Here is a 25,092-nt window from a genome sequence, read left to right as displayed (position 1 = left end):
CCATCGCCAATTAGTAGGGGGCCCTTAATACATCTGGGCCCAGGGGCCCGAAAGTTCATAATCCGCCCATGATGGATCTGTAAAACCGAGGGATGACGTCACTATCTTTTGTTGCTCAGAACATCCTGAGGCGCTCAAGGAAGGAGAACGAGCCGGGAGCAATCTCTGACTTTTTTGACATTATGGTCTCGGTGATAGGCAGAACGAAGGTGATCATTCCTTTTTAAGACCGTAGTGACGGTCATCCCACGGTCTCACAGATCCATAGTTACATTCATAACTTACGTTTCCCTACCTGCCCGACATGAAGTTTAACTGGTAATTCTCCTGCAATAGGCTAGCAGAGCTAGCGACAGTGAATAACGTCAACTTGACTAGCCGGAGTATAACCTTCGTGAAAAAGGCTAATTAAGATTAGCTAACTTCAGAGTTCGACTCTCCAAACGTGTGTTCGGTAAATTGACACGATAAATACAAGCCATATTATTTAGACAAATTAAGTAAAGTGATATGCATTTATCTCTTAAGACACATAAGATTATGTTTTTTGGCAATGACGCCAACGTTAGTAGCCAAGCTAACATTGGTGAACTTTAGCTGGCCTGCCTATTAACACAAGCTTAGCCTATTATTCGATATTAGCCACTGATTCCCTCTAACTCTGTAATTTCAGGAGGATTTAACTATTTTTACCTTGTAAAAAAGTCTTAAAATCTTCATTTCTACTCCAACTTGAGCGCATCGGATCTTCACTGTCTCAGCACGAGGCATAAAGAAAGATGGCTGTCAAGTTCGCTGCTTTAACTGTCCCCAGTGGGCGGAGAATCGGAGATTCAAACCAAACTTAACTATTTCATTTAACATGATTTCTCAACATGATTTAATCTCAAAGACTGTACATCCAGACTGTACATCCCCCAAGAGTAGAACACTACTACATGATTAATACATGTTTAGAGAAGGAACATGAATTAGTAATGTTTCATACTAAATAGATATGTAAAAATTCAACAACCCCTCTTCTCCCTTTTTTTCAGTGTGGTCATAGACACAGTTTAGTACATGGGAGACCGGGGTTCGAATGGTGCATGATGCGTTTTGGCAGAGTGAGTGCGCACATGTATCAACGTCCGGCGCGCAATTTGAACAAGAAATCGGTTCTCAAAAGGAAGTTTTGATTGCAACAATTAGCTAGTTCATGCACCAGGGTGTAAATAGCATTCATTACTATATACACTAGGGTACAAATAGCCTCCACTTCTAACTATACATTGATGCAAACAGCATACCTTATTCAGAGTGTCTATTACACAGCTGACCTATTCACACCCTCTGATGTAACAACAAAAACATGTTGATCATTTTTTTATTACATTGTGTGATCAATATGCCAGAGTAAATGCACAGGGGTGCAAATAGCATACAGTGATTTGTACCAGATGGGGTATTAATCTATAGCTATATCTATATCTATATATATATAGCAGTGAACACACTTCTGAGGTGTGGGCTCTTACAGAGAAATGAGAAGTTGACCGCAGTGTTGCTACACCCAGTGACCATCACAGTTACACCACCACTATCAGTATTGAGGTGGGTGCATTCACAAATTTAAAATAGCACAATGTGGTTTGATTTCCAGATAAATGTTTGAACATAGATGGGCTCTGTAGAATTTTGAGTGTGTCTGTTTTTATGTGTGCCATGTGCCGACACTTGTACACATGTGCTACTTGAAAGTTTGTGAACCCTCAGACATGGTTGGTTGTTTTTTACAAAAAATAAAATAACTTTATTACAGTAATTGCACATCCAAAACCCAATTTGTAAAGCTGACCTTCCAATTAATAGACAGAAACAAGAGAAAGTTATATATTTTCATTATATATTCAACAAAAGTTGTTTAGGTCAAAAAAATACCCTCAAAACATGACATTTGCAAAAGTATGTGAACTCATTTGGTAATTTCTTGTAGCACCTCTTTTTGCACCACTACTTCAACCAGTAGTCATGATAAAACAACAAAAATGTCCACCAACTGTTCAAGGGGTTCACATCAGGTTTGGTCACAAGCGGCCCGCGGTCGCCCGATATTTTAATCAACCTGACTGCAACTCGGACCGCCGGTACCATGCAGTGTGACAGTAGGCCATTTCTGTAAAACAAACTAATTTATTATTTGCGAAACGTTATGCAGTAGAACTACATGCAGGACATAATGTTTGCGCAGGAGAGAGAATGAGAATAAGAGCGCACGCACGCAACCAGCAAAGGATAAGCTAAACACTAAGACAAGATTTCAAGGCCATGGACATACATTTTTCTTTCGAAAACAGAAGGCATCAAGGTAGGCAAGAGAGATACATTGCTGATCAAAACGTTAGCATAATAACTGGTTGGCTGAATAAAGCATAAAGCTTTACCGAAGCACATACACTGTTTAAAGTCACAGACGCAACGAACCAAAGTAACTTTTATGCATGCGCAAACCTATATGGCCTATACATAACGGTAGATATGTCTGTGTAGCCTGTGTACCATAACATTTATGCCTGCAGGCGCCTGCTCACTAGAAATCTAGCTAGATGCACCCTATAGCGGCAGCAATGTGGGTCTGGCTCGTCAAGCTACCTGCTCACGGCTGTAGGCTAACATTTTATGGGCAGGTGGTAAAAGTGCCGGCCCGAGCCTTTTGGGGGCCCTAAGCAGAATTTGATTTGGGGGCCCCCTCCCACAACGCGGAGTCACCTGTGCTTGGCGATAATTGACAACTTCACACTATAATGTCATATTATAAATTAATACAGTGAGGTTATGTATTAATACAGTGACTGATTATGAACTACTGTCCCCCTGGACACAGATGCATAAGGACTCGGTAGGCTCATTCAGTAATCCATCCTTGCTCACATGCCAAAAATGTTTTGGGGCTCCGCTCTAGACTTCTGGCCTCATGTGCTTGGTAAACCAATGTATTAGTTGTTATTTACACCAACCCTGTCACCTTTTAATCTTAGAGGGTACTAAAATCACAGATTTATTTGAAACATTCATATTCAAAGTGAAGCACTAAGGGTGGTTTACTGAAGTTGAATTGACAAATAACAAAATACAACAGCATTTGTATTTGTTGTAAACAAGTACATCCGTTTAATGACCTGTTTTTTCAACAGATTTGCAGAACAAATCCGCAAATGTGCATTAAATGAGCAATCTTCAACTACAAAATAAAACCAAAATAGACAAACATTAATAATCAAAAATAAAATGTCCCAAAAAAATAGATACTTATTCCTACTTCGTTCCTGGCTTTCAGGTATCTGCAACTCTGCAGTGGATGAACCTGCAATGATTAAATAAATACATAAATAAATAAAACAAAAACTATGTTAAATGTGTCATGTCATATTAACAGGCTATGTAACCATTTGCCATCAAGAAAACCTCACCTTCTGTGTCATATCAGCCATGGAGGCAGACACTTGATGAGGTAGAGTTAGGTAGTTGTAGAGATGTGCTCCAAAGTACTTCAACAGTGTCTCTGAAAAAAAATATATATTGCATAAGTGCATAGTTGATCGAGCAGAATGAGTTTATTTTGCTATCATTACTTACACTCATCAACAAGCAATTCCACATGTAACAATTCATATTCTGTTGGCAAATGAGGCATAATCAAAAGTATACTTAATTGCAGTGGTGAACGTTTAACATGGTGATCTACTGCAGCCTAAATATTAGGGTAGCACCGCTACATCACTTGCCACTATCTTAATCAAATGTAAGTTTATTTCCATCACAGAAGTCTCCCCACCCAACATGGTATATTTTCTCAAACACTACCATCTCTCTCCAAAGATCTTAGACCAGAGCGCACGTACTGTTCCATCTTTGCCTATGAAGCTGGAACGTTACCGATGCCCAGAGTCGCGCTAGTCAATGGGTTGGGGTTGGGACTGGGAGCCTGGGCTTAGCCTGCTGTTGCTATCAGACTTACCACTATGTCACATACTGTATTATAGAACAGTAATAAACTATCAACACTTTCAGGTGCGAAATCAGAAACAATCCCTCTGTGGTAAATTTGCCTTCAGCTACGTTTTCATGTAGCTACTGTAGTGCTAATGTCCACTTCAGTCAGCTAGCTAACTTTAATTTACAACATAAGCCCACCTATGGCTAGGGTACATGCTTGATTGAACATCCAAAACAATCCCAATATCCTTGACATCTGAAATACACCTAGATAAATATATATTAATGGGAGACATTTCTCTGTTGATGGCGAGGATTTAGCTCTGGTGATGGCTTATATTAGATCATGACAGCTAGCTAGCTACCTCAAGCACAAAACATACTGTAAATAATCATGCAAACATACCTGTATCTTGCTCGTTTTTCTCCTCTGTCATTTTCTGTTTTCAGCACCAGAGGGATACGTCCTTTTTTGTGACTTTTCTTAACATTACCGTCTCTTCCGATTTTTGAACTTGATAGAGTGTCTGCACGAATTGTCTATGCACCCGAGCTGTCTAGTTTATGCGCATGACTCAAAGGCTGGCAGACACAGTAGAGGTAGGCAGGCATATTGATCATGAAATCAGAATTTTCTTGTTTTGAATTATTAATTGTTTCATTTATTCATTCATTGACGTCACTTTTACGTTATTTATTATGTAAAAAAAAAAAAAGAAACTCGATTGGGGGCCCCCTGGTGGTCAGGGGGCCCCAAGCAGCCGCTTAGTTCGCTTATGCCTCGGGCCGGCCCTGCCAAGCTTCATTAGAAGATGGTGCCTCCAGGTCTGCAGTCATATCAGATGAACGTCAGGCCTGGCCTTGTTATACTATACCAATATAAGCTCTCTGTTCTTAGGCCATGGTCATGGTGTTCCCTTTTATGATCGTGTGGTTTCGTACAATTGGGGACATCTGCACATGGCAGATTTACACCTCTGGTTTAGTATAATTGCTTTGTCTCAGGGACTTAGCTTTGAGATGGATCTACAGAGAGATGGATCTCTGGAGCGACTGGACTCGCACCTCTGGCAAGTGCCAAGACAGCCATCTTCAACCAGCAACTGAGAAGCCAGTTAAACTCTGGAGTCTGACTGTTTCAGACTTAGTCATTTTTCTATTTTACCATCTATAATAAATCACTTTACTAATATGTATTATTCTGATCCACCTGTCAAGCTTTATTGAGTGAATCTTCAGACATTATTAAATAGAGCTATTATTAAATACAGACATTGATATGAAAAACGCAGCATTTTCCTTGGGCAACCAAAGAATATAACAGCTGCTTTTGTGCATTTGCTCCTGAGAAATCACCATCTTCAGACAACCCACCGGGCCTCTAACTTGCTTGGCTTGATTCTCAGTGGATTTCAGAGAAACAATGCCAAGTGCAATGGGTTGTGCAACAATGTGCAGTGTATGATAGGCTACTGTGCACTCGTCATGTGGACAACACGTTCATCTAACATTTGGCAAAAGAACTAGACAGTGATCCAGTTCACTCCAAAAGGCACTGTTCAGATGAACAACGTGTGGTCATTTTGTGTAGACCTGCTGTAATAAACTGGATGTAATGTTTTAAGGACCCCATTGCAATGTTATTTTGGTAAAAGTATAGTATAGTATATATATATAGTATATGGTATTAGTATATATACTCTTTTGATCCCGTAAGGGAAATTTGGTCTCTGCATTTATCCCAATCCGTGAATTAGTGAAACACACACAGCGTGCACACAGTGAGGTGAAGCACACACTAATCCCAGCACAGTGAGCTGCCTGCATCAACAGCGGCGCTCGGGGAGCAGTGAGGGGTTAGGTGCCTTACTCAAGGGCACTTCAGCCGTGCCTACTGGTCGGGGTTCTAACCAGTGCTAACCAGTAGGCCACGGCTGCCCTTTTTTTTTTTTTTTTTTTTAGTAAAATAAGGAAATGAAACGATTGACATCTCAAGACATGATGCGTAACATCTGAGGGAGCAGAAAAACAAATCCACTTTAGAACAGGTTGCATGAACTAGTAATGATTTACCGAGTTAATGAAATCAAAAGCGAAACTACACTCTTGTGCAAATTAATGAAAGGAAACCAAAAACGAAGGTGACAGATTACATTTCTCCAAAACTATGGAAATTGCGATGGTTTTACCCTGGGAAAGATCATTTCAAGACAAGTGATGCATTTAAAAGCAAATTTAAAGGAGAGAGGAATGATGACAAGCTCTTCCTCTGTTCCAAAGCAGCTCTGAACTTCAATGTATTTGCACATTGTATTTTGGTATACAATGTCTCTAATTAAATCATTTTCATTGTTAGCAAAACTCCTTAAAATGTTTTTGAGGATTTTTGCACTCGGTCAGTTGGCTTACTTATGTAGAAGAAGAGCAGGTGAGCCATAGTAGAGAGATAATGGAATTGCTGTGTCTTGCCTTGTGAAAACTACCCCATTCATTAATAAACATAGAAAATGGCAAATTTGCAAGTACAGTAAGCAAAGCATATATTTTATTTAAAGATGCACAAAGACATAATGGACGTCATCATTTCTTTTTTTTTTAAATTGGCAGGGAATCACTGGATTTTTCGCTGCAAAGAAATCTTCACACAACTGGAAAACTGGCCATGTTGGCAATGCCACAGACATTGTTACCCTTCTTAACGTAGATGTAGCCTCCATCTCCCCATGTCTTGCCCCAGCTGCCAAAATACAAAATACTTGTTGATATATCACAAAGAGTCAGGTAGAACGGTCTCAAACACACACTTTTAGCCATATGCAAATGCATCTGTCCTAAAGAGACTGTTTGACTTTCCTGATTGACTATTCAAACTATAATATATAAAACATTTATATTATACATGCAATTAACCAACAGATTTAGCAACATACAAGCCAGAGTACCTGCCACAAATCAGAACAAGCACCTGGCAGTCCAGGAGCTACAAACCCACCTGTTCTTCACAATCCAGGCGTTTTCGGTGTACCCCACTACAAGGACTGCATGAGTTAAATGGCCAGGATTGCAGTAGTAATCAGTGTACACACCTGAGAAACAATTTAAAATGAAGAACAACTTCACGGGAAATAATCATCCTAAACACATCACAGCTGTCTCAAACATCTCACCCATCAAAGTGTGTGCTTTGCTTTTATAATTTTTCTTTCTTTGACTTTTGAAATTGTGGCAATACCTTATAATATGAACAAACAAAACAATTTACATTTGAATAATCAACCTTTCTCTTCAGGTCAGTCTCCTGGAAGAGAATTATGAAAGCTTTGGAAATCATCACCTCAGAGGTCTACCTGATATTTCTATCTGATATTTTCAAATTAGATTTTTTTGCACAAAAAAAAACTAATATGATTTGATGAAAATAATAATATTATACTAATTGCTAAATGTACTGTAGAAAGGAATCTACAGAGGGCACCTCAGTGATGGCTTACCTCGATTGTACTGTAGAAAGGAATCTACAGAGGGCACCTCAGTGATGGCTTACCTCGATTGTACTGTAGAAAGGAATCTACAGAGGGCACCTCAGTGATGGCTTACCTCGATTGTAGAAAAGAAATGTTGGCTGACTTGCATCAAGAGCCACAGCGACGGGGCCGTTCTGAGCTACAGCTGCAGCCATGGCCGCCTCGTCCCCATTGTCAATGCTCTTGTAGCCTTTACATGTGGCTACCTTCATAGAGTTATTGTACATACACTTTCCTGCCTGGGGAGGTACAATCAATACATTACAAACCGCTTTTTTTATTTTACAAACCACATTGTTTTTTATATATTGTCCTGAGAGACTTAACATGGTCTAAAATGCATGGTAACTGATCAAAAGCTTATTTAAAATTGGTGGGATGTCCAGTCCACATTGGGAGTGTTTTCATTTCCAAATGTCAGGTGGATAACGCAAAAAGACGTTCCTATGATTCTTAATCTGTCATGGGTGTGTTTTGGACGTAACATCATTTAAACCAATGAGAAGGACATCTGTCATTCCCTTTAACAGCAAGCAGCGCAACTTCAAACAACGCATCAGTATTTTGATAGTCAGCGGCGCATGAAGGAATCTGCTTGCACGCGAGACCGTATGTAACAGTTATTCCACTAAACAATGCTTTACTAAAACCTAGCAGAGTATATAGCCTACATGCATCTGCACTCATCTAAGTGAAACTAACTTCACCGTGGTCTCGTCAACGACAAAACAGTTATACACCGTTACTTTCACTATTGACTGACGATAGGTTAACATCGAAAACATAGCTTGAAAAAAGCAACACTTAACCCAATAATGTTCACTGAATAAAAAACCTAAGGACATTTATCCTGTAGAGGAGTTGCTGTTTACATCTCATGCAGTGCGTCTTCAGCTGTGCTTCATATTTGCCTCTAGCCTAATCACTTTTATCAGTCATTACCAATTTGCAAATGATGATGAATAACTACTCATTGTGAGATGTATTTCGTTATATCTTTACTGTAATTGTGTTTCTCATTGCAATCGTGTAATTTGTAATGTTTTGCATGGAAGTGCGATGTGCGCGTTCGTGGATGAGAGAAACAGGATGTGTTGTGCACCCGCCCATATCACTGTTGATAATGCGCTCATATAAACAACTCGCTATGGATTTCTGACCAGGTTTCTCTTGGTCAGTGGCGTAATGCGTTTTAGGTAGTGTATGATAGCGATTTTTAGACAATGCGCCAGACCCCTTCTTAGGTTGTTAATTGTCACAACCCTTGGCACGTTGCTCATGGGCATGACGAAAACTCGACTGTACGATAGGAATAAACTTTGCGCCGTGACTCTAGACTGCGCTTTAGGCCGTCATGATAGAGGCCTTAGTGTATCTTTCTAGATGAAGAAACACAGATACCGGTACATCTCTTTCTTTGTAAGGTAGAGACGCATATCTCTGTGTAATTTTTTGCCCCTTTCTTGAGGAGCTTACCATGTTTGTATATGGGTATGCGTTGTCAGAGGCTAAGCCATTATTGCGGACATAGTTGAATGCGTTGGTCATGTAACCTCCACAGCACCCTTGGTTCTTCCCCACGCAGTCCACCAGGTTCTGGGGACTCAGATCCACCAGGTTCTTCCCTTTCTTCTTCAGCTGGCCCTCCAGAGCTCCAGCAGCACTAAAGGCCCAGCAGGAGCCACAGGAGCCCTGGGGACACAAAGGGGAAAACACGTGACCTTGGAACTGCTCAGATTCTCAGAGTTCCACTGGTGTTATTCTAACCGACTGCACTTCTTCAGAGAAATCTGGAATCCTCTTCACACCAAGGACACAGGGCACATTTACCTTGTTTTACATTACATAACCTGTGTGTGGTATGATGATGAGGTAAATGTTGCAACTACCGATCTGACCCTCACCTGTTGCTTGACAGAGGTGACATAGCCCCTTTTTTTTCGGTAGTCAATGATGCGGGGCAGTGGTTTCGCCTCAGGGACAAATCTGTTGTCATTGCTCCCTTCCTGCATGTCAGGTCTGAATCCCATCATCTTCCCCACAACTTCTTCTATTGTCTACGGAGTTGAATCGCAGTAGTGTTATTAAAGTGGGCCATACAGTCGGAGTTGTTTTGTTGTACTTGTTTTGTCTGAACCCTTTTGGCCTCACCATGTCCCCCAGGTGGTTCATGCCCAGCTCGTAGGAGTGGATCCCCAGCTCATACTCCTGGTTGTGCGCCTCAATCAGCTGCATGTTCGTCTCCCAGATGGTCCTGCGGATGGCCATCTCACCCTGCAGCACAGACAATCACAACACAGCACAGGCAAACACAGACAATAAGCTTTTTTGGTGATGAACTTTATCAATAATTTTGGAAAGAGAAAGGGAAGGACCGCTGGCCACTTTCAATCACCATAACACATTCTTATATTACACCAGGTAAGAATAACAATAACAACAACAAAAATTGCTTACAAAAAATTAAGAGTTTGGTTCTAAAATGCTATATCTCCACTTTTTAGAAAAACATTAAAAAGTAAAAGTGTGAAAAGTGTGTTTCAGGTAATATCAATAAAATTGCAAATGTGTTGTTTTGATTGAGTAAAGATAAATCATTCAACAATACCCAATTACATTTCTACTGAAATTACTTGGAAAACAAAATTTAAATCAATGATTCATGACAATTCATTAAAATGGAGGATATAGCGTCTTGGAACTCAACTCTTCAAATACGATTCATTACTAGTGGCAACACACAGGGGGAGTGACAAGAAGTTATGTGATACCTATATAACCATTTTGGAGTAGAGTCTCATCACATGGTTCAATGGGTGAAAGTGAATATTACTTTACTGAATGATTTTTGTGTCAATAAGCCTTATCTGTTTTATGGTGTTTCAAGAGATACTTTAGAGAGACTAAACATACCCAACCGAAGTACTCTCTCTGGTGGGTTGATTTCCAGTCCTCCCATGCTGCGTCCAGAGCTGGGTTGTGTGTGGCATGGACCAAAACAGATCCAACCACCAACAGCACACTTCCACAAAGGATCATTCTGGGTGGCCATAAAGATAGCCTATGTTTATATATATATATATATATATTATATTCATGTTTATATATATATTCATGTGGTTTGACAGAATTCTTGATAAATCCACCCATTATCAATGGAAATGAATGAAAGTATACATGTGTTCAAGAACAATTCCACAATCAATCCTGAACAACTTTTATTGTTAATCATTAAAAACCACTTTAAAGATTTCAAACTGGTACATAACTCAGAGTTAGAATTAAGAATTTAGAAGAGCTTATCACAAAGAAGTGAATTAAAACACAGACTACTTTTTGATTAAGGCGCTTAGCAGACATTGTCAAAATGTTTCAGTGTTTGTAATATTCAACAGAGAACAAAGTGATTTTGGACTTACCTCATTTACAGAGCCTGGATCATGAGACCTGAACATTATATCTCTAAACATGCCATTATATAGTCATCGTAGGAGATTTTAGATGAAGATAAAGACCTGCTGCTGTGTACCCTATCACACACACACACACACACACACACAACACCCTCCCTTTTCTGATTAGGCAAGAGCAAGGTAAAAGGTTAAAAACTATGAGAACCATGTAGTCTTAAATTTAATAAAGTTACATTTCTTTAACAGTCTTTAGTCTTCAAATTACACAAAAATGGTACATTTAGCTGCCAGAATAAAAAATAAAAAAATCCTGGGTGAGATACTGTGTTCCCTCCACCACGTCTGACCTACCAATACCTCTGTCTTTAGCCAACAGTTATATATATGAACAGCAATATGTTCAGCTATTAAAGCATTTTAGTTCACTTTTTGTTTTATCAGAGGGCTTGCCATATTTTTAGTCTGGATTGCCTAATAGCACAGTGTTCATTTTCATTAAGGATGAAAACTGTTTCATCATACTGTACTTGACACAGGGTTGGGGCCCCTTGTCATGAGATTGAGGTGCAATTTTGCTTTTTTTTTTTCGCCACAAAAATCCACCACTTTTTCACCACTGTGTGCAAGATATACCGGTGTCCCTTGTTGTGTGAGTTTTGTGACTATCAATATGACACTGGGTTTACATGGACACTTCTATTCCAATTAGGATTGTAATAACAGCTCAATCTGAATATAAATGACACATATAAATAATATAAATAAGATAAAAACTTATAAACGTAATAAAAACAGCATATTTTTTTAGCAATTATTTGTTGGTTTTCATTTCTATACCGGATGAATGATTCAAGGCCTACCCTGACATAGTAGTGTGTAACCAGGTGTCAGGTTCATTGTGGCAGATATGCTGAAGACAGAAAGGACAAACAGTTAAATAAAATATTTATATTGTAAGAATAATATGGCATAGTATGAGCTAAATGCACATACATAGACAGAGTGATCATTTAAAGTTCAGTGTTATTGGAGATCAACATAGCACAGGGTGACATAGTACATACTGTCATACTGTTACCCAAGTTACACAATCACTATCAGGTCACACTTTTTGACAAAGTGAAATTTGCTTTGCATCAGTTGTGCAATTTTGTTCAGTTGTGTGTGGTCAGCTCTTGCGAGCTTTAGCATGCAAGTCTGTCTCTGCTATAGCTAATCATGGTGTGCACTTTTGGTGCTCTTTTCGAGCCCCGACGCGTCACGACCCTCAGCCCGAGACGCCGCTCGATCACTGGGGGACACACACACTCAGCACCTTGGACTGGAACCCCCCGGAGACTTGGAAAACCCCAGAGCCCCGAGAACCCCTGGAACCCCTGACACCCCTGGCACTCCTAGCACCCCTGGAACCGGAACCTCCAAGACCTCACGTTTCTCTCACTCCTCTTCCCCCCTGAACCCTTCAAATAAAAGACTCTGAATTTGAACTTGCGCTCTTGGGTCGTCTTCTGTCCCTGACAACTACGCCACCTGCGAGGGTTAGGCTCTCCCAGGAACTAATTTAGAAACCTTTTGGTCAGTTTAGACCCCATTGGGCGCACAGGTTCCTAACACTTGAGACTGGAGACATGGTTCTACAAAGATAATAATGATCATTTATTGACACATAACACACTACATGGACTGCACTTCAACAAACAAACAGACATCCAACCACAGGACACAATTCACATGGTACACACAGGGGCCAGCTGCACTCAGATATTGCACAAGGCCCTATAGGCCTAGAGTTACCATAACCTAGACAAGGATCAGGGCTGTGGGCTTACCACGGCAGCAAGAGGCTGACAGAAAGGGGAAGAGTCTGGGCACAGCACACCAAATGTGAAAACACACAAGACACGTGATGCACAGCAACTAAAAGGACACCACCACCTGGAGATCAGCCTGCCACCCGCTTTGACCCAACAGCTCCTGTCCTGCGCAGAGAGAGAGAGAGAGAGAGAGGGAAACAGGTCACTTTGGTTGGTGACAAGCACAATGTAGACATACACACACAATAAACATAAACAAACATTGGGACAAGGACTAATGCTGCCAATCACTTGCCCCCAACAGTAAAATCAAAGGACTACAAACACTACACAACACACTCTGAAGGAGTAGGAGCACAGCACAAGTATAAGACACAACAGTACGATAAAACCAGCAGCAGGAAACAGGGTGACAGAATCAGGTGGCGTGGGAGCAGCAAGCTTGAAGATGGTCAACCACAAGTTCTGGGTTTGCGAAGTAGAGTTGTCCCCTGCGTGTGGAGGAGGGGCACGGCCACAGTCCTACACTGACAAACGAGCAGGGAATTAGGGACGCTAGCAGAAAATGGGGCACAAACAAAACATTAACAAACACTCGGGGTGCCTACCTGAATTGGATATGAGGCTGCCTTAAGCAGATTTCCTGTCTAATTAACAGCTAACTAACAACTTATGAATTAATCAGAGTGTCTGTGAACTTTCAGAATTAGATCATGACTTTCTTTTTCTCTAAGGTATTAAAATAGAGTGACACAGAGATTAAATCTTATAGTCCTAAATCCTTTTTTTCAACAACGGAAAGACTAAAGAATACACTAAATGTAAATGAAAATAAAGTGTGTTGACATTTGTGAGTTAGGGGATGTCTATACAAACTAGGCACTTTGTTGAAAATGCCTAGCCTGGCGGGCCATCCTATATCATTGAAATGTATAGTCTGGAATCGAGCCATTCACCTCGCTTAATCCAAGGGGCGGGCAGAGAATTGTCTTTCAAACTGCCTAGGCATGCAATAGGCCAGCGCTACGACCATATCCGTATCCGGTCGGCAAAACGGCAAATACATCCTTCTTTTAAAGTAATGACTTAAGTGCATTGTGTTGCCCAACTTTCAAAGAAAAGCACAAGTCCAAATCCTCCAAAGTTGACGCCAGCGCCAATTCAAACAACCGCTCTTCGTTCGCCATAGCCACCTTCCTTGTTGTTCACGTCGCAGGACTGTTGTTATCCTGTTAAGCCCGCCTTAAGACTCTCTAACAAAATAGAGCACTGTGATTGGATGACGTCCACGGCGTCAGCCAATAGAAATCCCTATGGTTTGATACTAGACGTACAGGCTGAGCAAATTAATTTGCCGCCGCTAGGGTGCGTCTAGATTTCTAGGCTAGAAAATGCCTATATTTTCCAACTTTATGTGTCATAGGAGAATATTACAAGCTGTTTTATTGGCAAAGGGAGGCTTAAGAAGGTATTGCAAGTAGGAGTGCCGTGTGGCCCCAGGTAAGCGACATGTTTTTCTTAAAGATATTTATTTCTTAATGAGATTTTCCTTTTTTCCAAAATACATTTGCTTCCCTTCCAGCTTGGATTTTTACTAATTGTTTTCATTGTGAGATTACAATAAATCACCAACAAATATTTTTTCCCCCTGGATTTTAGTCAACTTTTGCAGAGATGCCAATTATTCTGGAGGGTACTGTATATACAACCCACACACACACACACACACAGTTATTTACAATATAGATGTTTATTTATGTATCCTATGCCATACAGCATGTCAGACATACAGAATAACAATACAGAGAACAATACATAACACATAACATGTCAAGGTCACCTGTCTGTGCAAACTTGCTCTTCACGGTTCAGCATTTAATACATTGAAATGCGTTCTCCTGTTGCTACAGCAAACAACAGTCAGTCCCGTTTCATGAGATATCTCACTTCATGAGATACACATCTCTGGTTTGCTCACATGTGTGAAGCAATCTCACACCTTCATAAATTCATATCGAGTGCGATCACACATTAACTATTATGTAGCCTAAGTTTTTTGTTTAGTGTGGTTCTCAGTGTGTTTATATGCAAACACACAAATAGATTTTACTTCGTTTATACTCTTTACTCCGATAAAAAGAATGTAATGTAAACAGAGTACTCCAATTGAAGTCCAGTTTGAGGAAATCTGAAAATATAACCTGGAGTAGCCTATTTGATTTCAATCTGAGTTTATAGCTTTCCCTATAGAACCTTACGCTGTTGCAGACGAATCTCTCAAAACTCCCTTGTTTTGATTTGATTTGAATTTGTTCAATTTGTTTACTTGTTCATTTAGCATGTAAACTGGAATATCCAGTTGTTAAATCTGACGCATGGACGGACTGGGACAAAAAATTGCAATTCCACTTTGCACTCTCTCCCTTAGGCTGTGTTCAGACGGCATATTTTTCACATCTGCCAGCGTCCATTTTACATTATAGTCCTATGGAGTAGACTGTGTTTTTAAAAAAAGATTTTATAGATCTAGATTTTTCTGCAGCTCAGAGCTAATTTTAAAGTTGAGAAATGTTTAACTTTCAGAGGAAAACCGCCCTACGTCACGCTATTTTTTGACAGCTGACCAATCACAATAGGATACTTTGCATATCACAAAAATATCCTTCCAGCTGCTTTTTGAAATAAAAACAATGGCAAATCTGTTATAAAAAGCTGTCTGCTCAACTTCTCTTGTCAGTAAAAGAAGCCAAGTCTGAACGTACCCTTATTTCTATATATTTCTATGTCTCTGTTTTCTTTGTCTACTCACATAACCTACTTACGCAACACTTACTCCCACCACTTAATTTCCCCCTAGACATGTTCTTCTTGGTAACGTTGTTTTGCTTAAATTCTAATATTTATACCAATGAAACTGTTCAAAATGACAAGTCCTTACACCACTGTTTACTGTATGTCAAGACAGTCAAACTGCTTTGTCTTGTTGCCAATATGACAGTTTAGTATTTTCTAAACTGTATAAACAATGTGCACGGCAGCAACATTTTCTAAAGTATATGACCTAACTACAACGTTTAGAAATAGCTTGGCCAAAAGTTTGTGTGTGTGTGTGTGTGCTATGCTTGTGTGTTTTTTTTTGTATGTAGGTGTTTGTAGATAGATAGATAGATAGATACAGTAGATACTTTATTGATCCCCAAGGGGAAATTCAAGGTCTCAGTAGCATACTGACATCACACACAACATGCACTAACAGCAGAAAAACAGCAGAAACCCCCCCCCCCCCCCTCCACCCAAAAAGAAAAGAATTCCCCTCCTGATTCCCCCCATAAATAACAAACAAACTGAACCCAAACATTAAACATTTATATTTGAGATCTAATCACAATAACACGGGGGTCCGGGGGTGTCTCTACGGGATTTTTTTTTTTTATTCTGGTTGCTAATCACCATTTTAAAGTGATTTGGGAGGGACAGGATTCAGGGATAGGCAAGACAGATTCTGTCTGTCTCACGTCATGTTACCCCATGCATTAAACCACATGTCACTGCTTGACTAAATGAAAAATATAGGCTACTGAACATGGACATCATGCGCGCCTGCAGGTGTACGTCCGTCAGGCTACTCAACAGCGAGAGAAAATTTCCCTTGTGTGTGTGTGTGTATTCACACCAAATTGGCCTACCATACCTTCAAAAAACTATGCACAGTATCCCATTAGCTGCATGCCATCAGGCTATTTACCATTTTCTATTACGTAAAGTTAGTGAACACGTTATCAAAATTAACGTGCACACATTTTGTTTGAGCAGGAGAGAATACGCATGCAGGCACGCAATAGGCTACTTGTTGTTTTCTTTTACTCGGCTATCTATATATGGTTATCAGCACACAATGTTGAGCTAATTCACTAACTCAATACAAATCATGGATATCACAAGTTTTAAACAACGAAAACAGAAAGGATGGAGGCAGCATATTCCAGATGGACAAGAACAAGGTAGGCAATCGGTGTGCTTATCAGATTCGGACATTGTCATAGTTGACAGAAATTACGTTTTGTGCCAACATGTTGTAGAAACACAACCACAGTCTTAATTTGGTGCAAATCTCCTTTACTTTGGTTATAGTCCGCGATTCACATTAACTGTAGGCTATCACCCCAAGTGTATAGCCTACTAAACGTTTTTGCCCAAGTTTGTGTGCCGTCATCACATTTTGCAATATTAGGCTACCTTCGTTACTAACCTACCAGTTGATGGCCTACTTTTTACCTGCCTTTCTACCTGCATCGACTCGCGAATCGCGATTGATTGTGCATCTAATGTAACACTCGGTGGAGAGACTTCCACTTTCCAAGTTTCACTTTCACTGTCGTTGTGAGCTAAAAGGCTAGGCCTACTACAGTATGGGGAATACTTTGAAGTTCCTTTTGAGTAGGATCAGCTCCAAAAATGAATGGATTTTCTTTAACCTGTGCTATACTTTTCCACAAAGTTGTGCGGAAATTGTAGACTACCCGTAGTTTTTTTATGTTGACAGAACCGCACTACAGTAGCCTACATGGTGCAGTAAATGGAAGCTCTTGGTAGCGCGTGCAACTAACGTCTATAAAAACAATATATTTATGGAATAAAACTAGACCTCAGGTTGCTGTTTACGGTTAAACTGTGATGATGTGAACACCAGCCAGCGTGCACCTACTACAAGTAGGCTACCATGCACTCGTAGGCTATTCCCACAAACCTAGCGGCTGCTTGGACAAATCCACTTGAGGGGTGGGGCAGGGGGGCGCGATCCTAACACACTGAACCTGTCATGAAGAGGCCAACATGATTGACCTGTCACCCCCCAAGCCATGGATGCAACTGCTAGGCCTATGCCTACATGACGGGCCGCAAATAGGCTAAATAACTTTAAAAACAAAACAAAAAAAACATCCCGGAGGTCACCGGCCTACATGTGGACCGGCCCACCGGGCATTTGCCCGGTTGTACAGATTACCTGTCCGAACCTGTGTGTGTGTCTCTCCGTGTGTGTGTGTGTGTGTGTGTGTGTGTGTGTGTGCGTGCGTAACAGAGTTGAACTGAGCTAGCATTTTAGTTGCTTGTGTAAATCCTCACGAGTCACAACCCTAACTGCTGAGTTGGGAGCCTGGGCTTTTAGCTCAGGGGTTAGATATATGGCGCGGGAATCGTGCCTAAAACCTTCCGACCGTCCATCTGATCAACCAACCGATCGACCAACCGAACGTCATACCACCCGCCTTACTTACATGTATCAGAATAATTGCCTTTTTATAAGCAGCCTACATGACCTTACACGTATCCAACATGTGCCCAGAATTGTTGCAACATGTACTTCATGTACTGTTGGAACATGATGGATACATGTAGGCTTGTGTTGGAACATGAATACATGTAGGAACACTGCACAATGTTGAAACTTCATTAAATGAACATTCATTAGTCTATTTGTGTTGTTATTAGTGACAAGCTATTGCTATTGTTGCTCAAACTATTATGCGTCATAACCATCGGCAAAACAGGACAACCAATTATCTGCGAGATATGAGAAATGCCATAGAAATGCCAATATGAGAATATGAGAAATGCCACTTGAATTTCCCCTGGGGATCAATAAAGTATCTATCTATCTATCTATCTATTATAGGCTGGCCTTACCACATTTTCTCTTTCTTACATCAATACGTTATGGAAGCATATGAGCCCACTTCAAATCTCCAAATATGTGATTATGTATCCTATAAGCTAAGTTTAACAACGTTTTATGGACAATATCCCTCGGACTGCAATTTGAATAGATTTTGCTGTGCTTTACTCTAAAAGTAGACCTACGGCCATTTGTTAGAGTGGCTTGAGATTAACATAGCCTAAATACTGTAATGTTGACACTAATAAAGATACGTTTATAATAGGCTAACAAATGAAAAGTGTTTTCAGCTGAAATGGCATGAATCTATATGTGGACCGCCTGGACCTTTGAGCAAAACATCAGCAGACAGAGAAGCCCTCAGTGTAGCAATGCAGACTGTTCGGGGGACCTGCTTATCCAACTGTGGGTCGCCAGTCGAACTGACAGGCTTATCATAAATTCGCATTTATTTCAATTTGGCTATAGGCTACGATTAAAGTTCACAACTAGGCCTACTCTCAATATGCTGTCGACAACTCGACACTAGTTAACCACAATTTGTAGCCCTATTGGTCATGTTAAGCGTTTAATCAGAGACACGTCTTTTTTTAGTCACTGTATGCACACTGTATTTTATATGAATATTTTAAAGAAAATTCATATAAAATACAGCGTGCACACATTCACTATAAAAAGAGGTGTGTCTGATGAGTCCCATATAGGATAACTATTCTGCATTTGTTTGGAGTCCCTAGGTCACATGACGGGAGATATTGAAAGAAAGGAGACCATTTCTCATGGGAAATAATGTATTTTCTTTCAAATATTCATATAAAATACAGTGTGCATACAGTGGCTATAAAAAGAGGTGTGTCTGATGAGTCCCATATAGGATAACTATTCAACATTGGTTTGTAGTCACTAGGTCACATGATGTCAAAGCTATTGACAAAAAAGACTATGAAGGTAATTCCGAAGGTACTTTATAGACGGTCCCTAAGTAGGTCGGCTGGGAGCAAGTAGACAGGTTATCTGTTTGTACATTGTCTGCAAACACGGGGTTAAACCCGGCTGCATTAAAAAAAATTGAATATCTGTCGAATATCCGAATATCAAATATAAAACTAACTTCACCTCTGTCAGGAATAGAATCAGACAGAAAGAAAGAAAGAGGAGTTGTGACGGAACAAGATTTTTTAAATGTGGGCTGGCCAGGGGGGGGGGGGGGGGGCAAAGGCTACTTCAGGGGGCCCACAGACTATGAGATCATCTCTGTGTACCCCTGGCATCTAAGGAGTTGAATGATGTACAAGCATAAAGCAGCCTTTATGATTGCCAACCCAGATTTCTTCAATGCAGCCCAATCTCTCTCTCTCTCTCTCTCTCTCTCTCTGACATACTCACTCACTCACCAAAGCGACATTTTTGGAAGGGAGAAACACAAACCACATCCCAAATCTTGCTTTTTATAGAAAAAAAAACGATGATGCTTTGATCAAGTTCCCCTTACAAGGCTTTATAAAGTGATGTTTCGTGATCTGATGATGAGACAGGAGTGTCTGAAGAGTCGCTTCCCTGTCCCATCAGAAGCTAAAAGGTATGTCAATCACAGAAACAAATTAATCATAGACCAAACCATAACTAAGCATCTAGAGTATAATGTTAACCTTCAATTCTACATTTGATAGCAGCACATGCCAAACTGCATGTTAAGTGCTTTTACAGTTTTTCTCGGTTGCTTTGCCGCATTTCTCAAAACAATTAGTGCAAACTGCACCGCATAGTGGATAACCTGCAAAAGTGTGTATCTTGCTCAGAATGCTTAGTTTATGCCACAAAAGCAAATATTTATGCCATTGAAATGGTCAGTACAATCAAAGACAGTTTTGAGAATTACCATTCTGATCTGAGCAATGTGCCAAAGCAACTGAGGAAAACTGTAATAACATACTATTGCTTCAGTGTCGCCCAGAATGATCCTTTGTGGAAGTGTGCTGTTGGTGGTTGGATCCGTTTTGGTCCAAGCCACACACAACCCAGCTCTGGATACAGCATGGGAGGACTGGAAATCCACCCACCAGAGGGAGTACTTCATTTTGGTACGTTTGAAATCTGTGTCTATTTTTTGGATTTGAGATGTTTATGTTTTGTGTCCTTGTATTATTCAGAAAAACATTGTTGATGTTTCTCACAAATGTAATTTATCTGTGGTGTCTTTCTGTTATATCTTTGCATAAACAGTGGTGTCAGCAGAATCTACTTTGGGCCACAGAGAATATTTTGCCATTTTCCCAGTCTAGCGGTTGGCAAAAGGTGGATCTTAACGGACACCAATATCCTTCACTGTCACTATCTCAGGCTGTCTGTCTGTCTGCATTTGTCTGTGTGTGCTGCAGGGGGAGGAGGCAATCCGCAGGTCCATCTGGGAGAAGAACATGCAGCTGATTGAGGCGCACAACCAGGAGTATGAGCTGGGGATCCACTCCTACGAGCTGGGCATGAACCACCTGGGGGACATGGTAAGAGATTTAGATACATCAATCAACAGCAAGTCCAACATGTACACCCAGTGTCCATTTCTAACTCTCCACTGCATCAACTCTTTAGACGAGAGAAGAGGTTGTGGAGAAGATGATGGGCTTCAGACCTGACATGCAAGCAGAGAGCAATAACACCTTTGTTCCTGAGTCTGGACCTGTGCCCACCTCCATTGACCACCGTAAAAATGGCCGTGTAACACCTGTCAGGCAACAGGTAGGAGGCATTGTGATATGTATGACATTACTGTATTTCACACTCTGTAAGCTTGGTTACAAATATAAATAGTTATAGTGGTTAATTGACTGCATCCTGTCCAGACCATGTGAAGAAGAGTTACACACCACAGTCAATAAAGGAGCAAGACTGACAGAAGGTTTATACTTCATATTAGAAACTGCATCATTCAGAGCTTCTTTGTTATTGTTTCCCCTTTGTGTCCCCAGGGCTCCTGTGGCTCCTGCTGGGCCTTTAGTGCTGCTGGAGCTCTGGAGGGCCAGCTGAAGATGAAAGGGAAGAACCTGGTGGATCTGAGTCCCCAGAACCTGGTGGACTGTGTGGGCCAGGACACAGGCTGCAATGGCGGCTGGATGGTCTACGCATTCGACTACGTCCGCAGGAATGGCATAGCCTCTGAGAATGCATATCCCTACACAGGCCGGGTAGGCTTCTCATCGTTCTCGTAATGTAATGGAAAAATATCAAAAATGGTTGCAAAACATAATTACATTATGATATGTGTTGAGACTTATCAATTGTATGCCAATACATCAATATCCCCCAGGATGAGAGATGTGCTTACAGTAATAGCATGAAGGCTTTCGAATGCACAGGCTTTAAGGAAATTCGTGGAAGTGAGACGGATTTGGCTGCAGCCGTGGCTCAGGTTGGCCCCGTCGCTGTGGCGGTGGATGCAGGTCAGCAGACGTTTCATTTCTACAAACGAGGTAAGCCATCACTGAAGTGTTCTCTCTCTCTCTCTCTCTAATTTATGGGGGGATGGTGGAGACATGCAATTGAATAGTGTAGCATAGAATTTTTTTTCTGTAGAAATTCTCTCCATACTAGCATAGATATTAATTGATATTTTAATGATAACGCTATAAAAATAGTGTAGCGTCCACTCTTAACCTTGCACTATACATACATTAGGCAGGCCCCCTGTGCTTTGGTCAGACTGCATTGACCCTTGAGCTTCTTTCCTCTCTCAATTTAAGCTGCAAAATGCTTCTGAATTCTGTGCATCTCCTAACATTGTCTTCAGGTGTATACTCTGACCCGGCGTGTGACCCTAGAAGACTAAACCATGCCATCCTTGCAGTGGGTTACAACCGGCGTGCCTGGATTGTGAAAAACAGGTGGGTTTTGGCTCTTACAGCAGCTCTGAGCAGCTTACATTGATTATCACTAAATAGTTTGACTTGTTGCTGACTAGTATGTAGGGCATGCTGTGCTTGCAGTTGAAATGTTATAAGCTCTGTACAACGTCAGTTTTGAATGTATGGTCATGTCGTCTGCATGGATAGATGCTTTTGCATATAACTGTTTTGTTGTTGTTGTTGTTGTTGTTGTTGTTGTTGTGTCACCTCACAGTGGGTGGTAATTTATCCTCAAGTATTTTTTTCTATTTACATGTTCATCTTGTCTGTGCCTTGGCAGCTGGGGCAAAAGTTGGGGAAACAAGGGGTACATCAACATCCAGAGGGGAAACAACATGTGTGGCATTGCCAACATGGCCAGCTTTCCAGTTGTGTGAAGATGCATTTTGCAAAGGAGTCTCAGTGATTTTCTTGCCAGTTGAAAACATTGAAATTTAAATAAACATGTGATGTGTGTATTCCCACATTGATTTGCTCTGCCTGAAGAATAATAAATGCTTTGTGCCACTTGCACATTGGTCTCATACTGTATGTAGTTGTTTTTTTCTCAGTCACTATGGTGTATTTCTTAAATCATAGTTAACGTTTGCACAACAAACGTTTGGTGCATTTCTCAAAACAATCCAAGCCGCCTTGGATATTTTCCCTTTTACAAATTTCACCAGTTGACCGGACCGCTGTTGGTTTAGGTCAGTCACTTTAAGAGGTATTAATTCCCCGTGGAAGTGAGACGGATTTGACTGCAGCTGTGGCTCAGGTTGGCCCCGTCGCTGTGGCTGTGGATGCAGGTCAGCAGACGTTTCATTTCTACAAACGAGGTAAGCCGTCACTGAAGTGTTTTCTTTCTTTCTCTCTCTCTCTCTCCCTCTCTCATTTATGGGGAGATGGTGGGGACATACTTTTCTGATTACTTAAAGCTGCACTACTATTTTTAAATGAATTGCATATGCATTTTAAAGACATTATGAAGGTGATGAACCCTTATATGAAGTAATGAAACCTTAGTAAATTACGGTCTAACGACAACCTAATGTAAGATTTTGGAGGGGAATTTTCATTTCAGACCAAAACAACGTCAATCAGTGCAGTTTTGAGTAAAATCATAGCGTGTAGCATAGAAATGTTTTTCTGTAGAAATTCTCCCCATACTAGCATTAGTTATATTAATTGATAATTTAATGAAAATGCCGTAAAAATAGTGTAGCGTCCACTCTTAACCTTGCACTATACGTACATACATCAGGCAGGCCCCCTGTGCTTTAGTCAGACTGCATTGACCCTTGAGATTCTTTCCTCTCTCAATTTACTTTAAAGATGAAAAATGCCTCTGAATTCTGAGCATCTCCTAACATTGTCTTTAGGTGTATACTATGACTGGGCGTGTAACCCTAAAAAACTAAACCATGCCGTCCTTGCAGTGGGTTACACCAAGAGTGCCTGGATTGTGAAAAACAGGTGGGTTTTGTCTCTTACAGCAGCTCTCAGCTGCTTACATTGATTATCACTAAATAGTCTGACTTGTTGCTGACTAGTATGTAGGGCATGCTGCACTTGCAGTTGAAATGTTAAAAGCCCTGTACAACTTCAGTTTTGAATGTATGGTCATGTCATCTGTATGGGTAGATACTTTTGCATACAGTATAACTGTTTTGTTGTTGTTGCGTCACCTCACAGTGGGTGGTAATTTGTCCACAAGTGGTTTTGTCTATTTATGTTCGTCTTGTTTGTGCCTTGGCAGCTGGGGCAAAGATTGGGGAGACCAGGGGTACATCTACATCTACAGGGGATACAACATGTGTGGCATTGCCAACATGGCCAGCTTTCCAGTTGTGTGAAGATGCATTTTGCAAAGGAGTCTCAGTGATTTTCTTGCCAGTTGAAAACATTGAGATTTAAATAAACATGTAATGTGTATATTCCCACATTGATTTGCTCTGCCTGAAGAAAAATAAATGCTTTGCACCACTTGCACATTGGTCTCATATGTATTTTTTTTTTTTATTACAGTTTTTCTCAGTCGCATTGGTGCATTTCTCAAATCATCATTAACGCTTGCACATGTGTGCATTTCGTGTGCATTTCTCAAAATTAGTGAAAACTGCACCACATAGTGTATTACCTGCAAAAATGCGTATCTTGCTCAAAATGTTTATGTCTGAAAAGCAAGTATTTATACCAGTAAAGCTGTCAGTGCTATGAAAATGACTTGTCCGTACGCCATTGTTGATGAACAAGATAGTCAGACTGATTTGTCATGTTTACTCTGTAAGTATTTTCTAATAACAATGTGCAAGGCAGCACTATTTTTTGTGTGGCAAAGCTATCTCAAAGTTACACATTATTGTCTGTGGAGGCCTGGAGGGGGTGCTTGTCAAAACGCTAGCGTTAGAGCTGGAATAGGCTGATGTTAGAGCGCACACGATGTTGGAAACCATACACAACGGTAAATTGAAACAAAACTAAAGGTAACTTTTTTGTCATTATTGGGCATTGATGTTGTAAAGATATTGCATGTGGATGTTGTACTATATGGGCTAGTTTTTAGGTGAACAATGCACGAACGAAACACGGAAACAAACAAATATTATCAACGCTTTGAATGTTTCTTTGCGCGCATGAGGGTGTCTGTAGATGGGTGTGCATTAGGGGTGTGAATCTCTCATGTAAAAGACGATACGATTCGCATCTAGATACATGGACACGATTCGATAGAAGAAAAGATACATGTTCATAAAAAACGATTCAGAGCGATGCGATTCGATGCAATTCGATGCAGTTCAAGAATGGAAAGGA

The 25,092-nt window shown here is 40.6% G+C and overlaps 2 protein-coding genes across 6 annotated transcripts; one reads left to right on the top strand and one right to left on the bottom strand.

Annotated features, from left to right (window-relative positions):
- The first annotated feature begins 530 nt into the window (after positions 1–530).
- LOC121720392 (cathepsin K-like) lies at positions 531–24,270 on the top strand. Of its 4 annotated transcripts, XM_042106454.1 has the most exons (10): positions 531–542; positions 1,049–1,058; positions 10,019–10,023; positions 20,263–20,481; positions 20,779–20,901; positions 20,990–21,136; positions 21,367–21,582; positions 21,705–21,867; positions 22,185–22,278; positions 22,580–22,812. In XM_042106454.1, exons 4-10 carry the CDS (start codon positions 20,356–20,358, stop codon positions 22,674–22,676), a joined length of 966 nt encoding a protein of 321 aa, XP_041962388.1. In that variant the 5' UTR covers positions 531–542; positions 1,049–1,058; positions 10,019–10,023; positions 20,263–20,355; the 3' UTR covers positions 22,677–22,812. The 4 variants fall into 4 exon arrangements, with proteins under 4 accessions (XP_041962388.1, XP_041962387.1, XP_041962390.1 ...); XM_042106453.1 differs by lacking the exons at positions 531–542; positions 1,049–1,058; positions 10,019–10,023; positions 22,185–22,278; positions 22,580–22,812 and adding exons at positions 19,877–19,979; positions 23,661–23,754; positions 24,038–24,270 and having other exon boundaries at positions 20,345–20,481; XM_042106456.1 differs by lacking the exons at positions 531–542; positions 1,049–1,058; positions 10,019–10,023; positions 22,580–22,812 and adding exons at positions 19,877–19,979; positions 24,038–24,270 and having other exon boundaries at positions 20,345–20,481.
- Positions 6,499–11,792, bottom strand: LOC121720391 (cathepsin K-like). Of its 2 annotated transcripts, none has more exons than XM_042106450.1 (8): positions 11,773–11,792; positions 10,413–10,539; positions 9,651–9,773; positions 9,404–9,556; positions 8,976–9,191; positions 7,573–7,738; positions 6,968–7,061; positions 6,499–6,712 (listed from the first exon to the last, which is right to left on the bottom strand). In XM_042106450.1, exons 1-8 carry the CDS (start codon positions 11,778–11,780, stop codon positions 6,616–6,618), a joined length of 984 nt encoding a protein of 327 aa, XP_041962384.1. In that variant the 5' UTR covers positions 11,781–11,792; the 3' UTR covers positions 6,499–6,615. The 2 variants fall into 2 exon arrangements, with proteins under 2 accessions (XP_041962384.1, XP_041962385.1); XM_042106451.1 differs by lacking the exon at positions 11,773–11,792 and adding an exon at positions 10,919–11,025.
- Positions 24,271–25,092: the final 822 nt, after the last annotated feature.

This window comes from Alosa sapidissima, chromosome 10, assembly GCF_018492685.1.
Source record: "Alosa sapidissima isolate fAloSap1 chromosome 10, fAloSap1.pri, whole genome shotgun sequence".
NCBI classification, from domain to species: Eukaryota; Metazoa; Chordata; class Actinopteri; order Clupeiformes; family Clupeidae; genus Alosa; species Alosa sapidissima.
The sequence above is the reverse complement of the archived record's forward strand: the minus strand, read 5'-3'. Positions and strand labels throughout refer to the sequence as shown.

Excerpts from the sequence above, each read along its gene's own strand:
- LOC121720391 (XM_042106450.1), bottom strand. Across the intron at positions 9,192-9,403 it reads TCACCTCTGTCAAGCAACAG|GGCTCCTGTGGCTCCTGCTG; the intron begins GTGAGGGTCAGA and ends TTGTGTCCCCAG. Across the intron at positions 7,062-7,572 it reads ATTTCTTTTCTACAATCGAG|GTGTGTACACTGATTACTAC; the intron begins GTAAGCCATCAC and ends ATTGTTTCTCAG.
- LOC121720392 (XM_042106453.1), top strand. The coding sequence starts at position 20,356 with ATGATCCTTTGTGGAAGTGTGCTGTTGGTGGTTGGATCCGTTTTGGTC. Across the intron at positions 20,482-20,778 it reads AGAGGGAGTACTTCATTTTG|GGGGAGGAGGCAATCCGCAG; the intron begins GTACGTTTGAAA and ends TGTGTGCTGCAG. Across the intron at positions 21,137-21,366 it reads TAACACCTGTCAGGCAACAG|GGCTCCTGTGGCTCCTGCTG; the intron begins GTAGGAGGCATT and ends TTGTGTCCCCAG.